Source organism: Microtus ochrogaster, chromosome 10 (assembly GCF_000317375.1).
Source record: "Microtus ochrogaster isolate Prairie Vole_2 chromosome 10, MicOch1.0, whole genome shotgun sequence".
NCBI classification, from domain to species: Eukaryota; Metazoa; Chordata; class Mammalia; order Rodentia; family Cricetidae; genus Microtus; species Microtus ochrogaster.
The window spans coordinates 76,492,670-76,497,491 of NC_022016.1; the positions used below are offsets into that span (position 1 = coordinate 76,492,670).

General features: G+C 42.0%; 1 protein-coding gene across 8 annotated transcripts in view; it reads right to left on the reverse strand.

Moving 5' to 3' along the window:
- Positions 1-4,822, reverse strand: part of Osbpl9 (oxysterol binding protein like 9) — a 138,478-nt gene that overhangs the window by 110,085 nt on the left and 23,571 nt on the right. For all 8 annotated transcript variants that reach the window (XM_005353569.3, XM_026781846.1, XM_005353568.1 and 5 more), the window contains exon 2: positions 190-240. In XM_005353569.3, the coding sequence (XP_005353626.1) occupies positions 190-240 (51 nt within the window). The remainder of the gene's footprint in view (positions 1-189; positions 241-4,822) is intronic.

The window sequence follows — 4,822 nt, forward strand, 5'->3', positions numbered from 1 at the left end:
AATTGAATCTGGTGTTCTGGTCCTGATACTTCTAGAAGTTACTTGAAGAAACCCGATTTTCTTCCCTGTAACTTGGTTGTATGGCCCAATGGCTAAGAAAGGAAATTAAGTTAAATCCAGGCTCCAGCACACCATCAAAATATATCCTTTCTGTTGAAATTAGTCTTCATAAAATGAAGGAATACTCACCCTGAGTCTAACGCAGCCTCTTCGAGAGCCTCTCATCATTTTGTCCTTGGACTAAAAGAAAAACAAAACACTCAGTAAATAAAAGGTTACAGACAACTGTTTTTAGAGTCAGCTGGGAGCTAAAAACCAACAAAAATTTACAGAACTGACCATTCCTTCTGCCCATTACCTGCCCCAAAAGAAATTTTTTTGCGGGGAATGACCAGCTAAATGAACATGGTTTTGTAGTTTATACAAACCAACCTGAGTGCAGAACCATATGTACCTCCTCACTATCATGTTTATCCCTCCTCATGCCCCTTCACTGTAGCCCAGCGTTTCTCTGGGGTTTAAGAATCTCCCCCCGATGATGCTGGCAAAAGGCAAAGGATCGCACTTTAGAAAAGGTGCTCAGCTTATCCATGCGGTCCCCAGAAGTCATTGCTCAGCCTGTTTGGTTGCTGCTCATCAAAGTGCTTTAGCTGTCGGCTCTGGATTCTCATCCCTGAGCACCAGCCTCCTGCATGTGTTCTGTACATGGACACCCTGTGGGCATGCCTCAGAGGTGAGAGAGGCACTGTCTTGCCTTATCTTATGCTTTAGTACAGTGCTGGTATACATTAGGTGCTCAAAAAAACATCTCCTGTGAGACACTGTTGTCTCTCCTGTCCCCTCACTACACTGGGAGGAACATGAACACAAGGGGCACAGAGCTGACATCCGGGAAATGTTCCTGAACATAAACCGGTCACACAAAATAAAGTAAAATGTAGGAGAAGGAGTTTAATAAATACGTAATATTTGTGGAATAATTGGTATTTCCCACATCCCACCTATATGAGAAAAAAATCAAAACAAGCTGATTCCACATGACTGCAAAATTGCCTCCCTTGGAGTCACAGATATTTAACCTCCAAATCTTTAAGCCATGGAACTCATGTTCAGAAGTGGATGCAATGAAGACAACTTGTTTTTATTCTATTTACAAATAAATACAAGAACAAAGACATACATTTTAGGGGGAGAATATCCTCACTACCAAGCACGATCAAAGAGTTCTTTTTTTTTCTTTTTCTTTCTTTTTTTTTTTTAAGATTTATTTATTTATACAGTATCCTGCCTGTAGGCCAGAAGAGGGCACCAGATCTCATTATAGGTGGTTGTGAGCCACCACATGGTTGCTGGAAATTGAACTCAGGACCTCTGGAAGAGCAATCAGTGCTCTTAACCACTGAGCCATCTCTCCAGCCCCTGATCAAAGAGTTCTTTACTAATAACACACATCTAATGAAAACACTGCTAAGAAAAGCATCCCTTTGGCATTTAATAACCTTCTTATGCACCTATATTTATCTTCTCTCCAAAATAATAAAGGCAGAATACAAAAACATTAATTAGGTTACAAACAACCAATGAGAATAGAATGAAAAGTAAGCTAAAAAAAAAAAAAGTAAAAGCTGCATACTCATCCTGGAGCTGCTCACATTGTAAAGCAGATTTTAAAATCACAAGACACAGCCAGACAGGCCAGTGATGTTGCTAACATTTGGTTTAGGAATTATAAAACCCTAAAAGAGACAACTGGAAGCAACTGCTCCAGAGAATCAGAATATGGAGCATTCTACAAAACAACTGACAGACGCTTAGAAAACATGGTCGGGAGAGGGCAGAAAGTCTAACACATAAACAGTCATAACACAGAGCAAAGCAAGCGCAAAGTGTCCCAGACTCCAGAGAGGAACGCTGAAGGGACCAGAGAGTTTCAGGCCTGGGCAGCAGAGTGACTGCATGCTGGCTCCTGGTAAAGGCACTAGCAGCAATTTGATCCAATCCACCCCTTCTGTGGCTCCTTTCTTAGTAAGCTGTCTCCTTTGCTGTAAACCCCACTACACACACACACACACACACACACACACACACACACACACACACACACACACACATTTGTCAGTTCGGTTCTTTCTTCCAGAAAACAGTATCTGAAACCACTCCCAAGAGGTACCCACTGAATCCTACTATCAAGACCAGCAGAACTGCTTTGAAGTCTGAGCCAGGCTGATCTATACAGCAAGCTCCAAGCCAGCTTAAACTACATATTGAGACTGTTTCAAAATACATATAAATATGTAAAGCAAAACAATCTTCAGTGGCCCTAACCTGCTGAGATCTGATCCAAGAGCCCCAGCATTCCTGTGGTCGAGGCTGACTTTCCAGCTCCCGGAACCAGTCAGTCACCTTCATGCCTAGGGATTTTCACAGGCTGTTCTCTTGCCTGCAGTGTTTGCACACGTTACAGGTTCCTTAACAAGCTAATTCCTGCTCACCCTCAGAGAATTCTAGCTGAAGCCCAGGACTGCATTATAACCATTCCGGCCATGAGTCATTTTTAAAAACACAATCTTTCCCTTTATAATACTGTGGGGAAATAAAACTTCCCTGGATCTCTCTGTGTTCCAATCAAAGGCTGTAGGGCATGTCATCATTATAATTAAATTTTTCATTTTTCTTTGATCTCAAACAATAATAAATATTTTTCTTTCCCAGCAGAGTCTGAAATATTGTATCTGGAGTAGGAAGGTCATTTTAAGAAGCTCAGTATTAAATCTGCTGTATTCAAAGTACTCTGAGTAAGTTTTATCACTTTAGATGAACTTCAGGATTCTACTTAAAAAGCCATCTATCAGGTAGAGAGATGATTCTCTGGTTAAGAACACTTGCTGCTCTTGCAGAGAACCTGGGTTCCATTCCCAGGACCCACATGGTACCACCTGTTACCTCACAAGCACCTGTAACTCCAATTCCAGGCCTCTTCTGACCTCACTGGGCACTGTACACATACCAGGCAATTACATACATGCAAGCATAAACATAAAGTAAAATTTCTTAATCTTCAAGGGCAAGTGAGATGGCTCAGTGGGTAAAACTGCTTGCTATACAGGCCCTACAACTTGACCTGGAAACCTTGGCGGGAGGGGTGGACTCCCAAAAATAGTCTTCTGGCTTCCATACTATGCCTGTGCCATGGCACATTAGCTGTACAACACACACACAAACACACACACCCCACTGACAATAAATAAGAATTTTTATTAATTAGAAAATATTCAAAATATTCTCCATTTAGGCTCCAAGGCCACAGATACCATTTATGTGAAATTTAGTCTTTAAATGTACAAAATCATTTCAATCCAATTTCTAGAATTACATACATCATTCATACATACAAACATACACACGCACGCACATATACCCAGATGCTGTGGGAGCTCCTTCCACTCCTTCAGTCAACCTTTAAGATTCCAGCCCACTTGGGCATGGTCTCTTATACTATAAATGTAGCTGTAAACCATGCACTCGCTCTCTTGCTTCTAGCTCTCACTTCCGGTTGCTAGACTCTGTTCTTGCTTTCCGTTAGTACAGAGGACTGTGATCTATGACAATGTTCTGTAAGTCTCCCCTAAATAAATAACCCTTTATTATACATAAATCTGAACTAGTGTGGGATTGTTTTGTATATTCTGCTGTCATCTGGTGCCCAAATGTGGGGAACAGTCCACACTTTTTGGGATTGGTCTGCCAGCCACGTGGCGCAATGGGAACTGACTCTCCTGCCCTCCACTCTAGCCAGCTCTCACACACAACAAGCTGCTGCTCAGCACTGCCTGGCTCGCGACCCACACGCTCCCTCTCTGTGCATTACATGCCAGCCCACACGCTGCTGCCTGCTGTCCCCGCGGTGCACGTGGTCCACCATTCACACTGGCTTTTCTTTGTCCTGGGCCCCAACTCTCGGAATCGTTTGATCACCTTAATAACTGCTCTTAATTTGTTAAACAAAACATATTTTTCAGTACCTAAGTATGCAACATGTGCTGTTCACTGCTGCTAGCGTCTCTTGGCAACTGCAACTGTGACACTTGCTAGCCAATAATGGTTATTACATCTACTCTAATTCATTTTAATTGCCTTACGACAGCAAAGATCTGAAAATCTACAAAAAAACTGATAACATCCAGGAGTTCAATAATAATTTTGCTTATACTATGGAAGGTATTCTGCAAGGCTTATGTGATTTTTCTTCTATATCCCTTTATTTGATTCTAGAAATAAGCTTTGTTTTCAATATTATCTCATTAAAAAAAATGGGTAAGGAATTGCCAATGCCTCGACCACTGACAAAGTGCACGATGTCCAGACTGGACAAGCAGGATACAAGAAAAAAGACTGCCAAACCTTTCCAAGACAGGGTAAGACGGTTCTGAAAATGTTCCTGCCTTTGAAAATGGTCTGTCAGTTACTCTAGGCCTTAGCCAAAGTTGGTTGCTTCAACATCGCAAGTGAGACTTTGGGTGATTGCCCAGGTAGCCAGTTGTCTCTCTCATACGCTGCACAATTTGGAAGCTGCTTGATCGCACTTCCTGCCTACTCAAATGATATTATCCCCCTTCTCAGGCCTTCGATGGAGTTGAAGAGTAGATAGTTGTAGTTATTGTCTTCTTATGATCTAGTAAAGCCATTTCCAATGCAAGACTTAGACTCCTTAGGATAGAATGTTTATTAAAATGTTAGGATATGTTCCTTGCTTAATATTGTTTATGCTGACGCCAGGCGGTGGTGGCACACGCCTTTAATCCCAGCACTCAGGAGGCAGAGG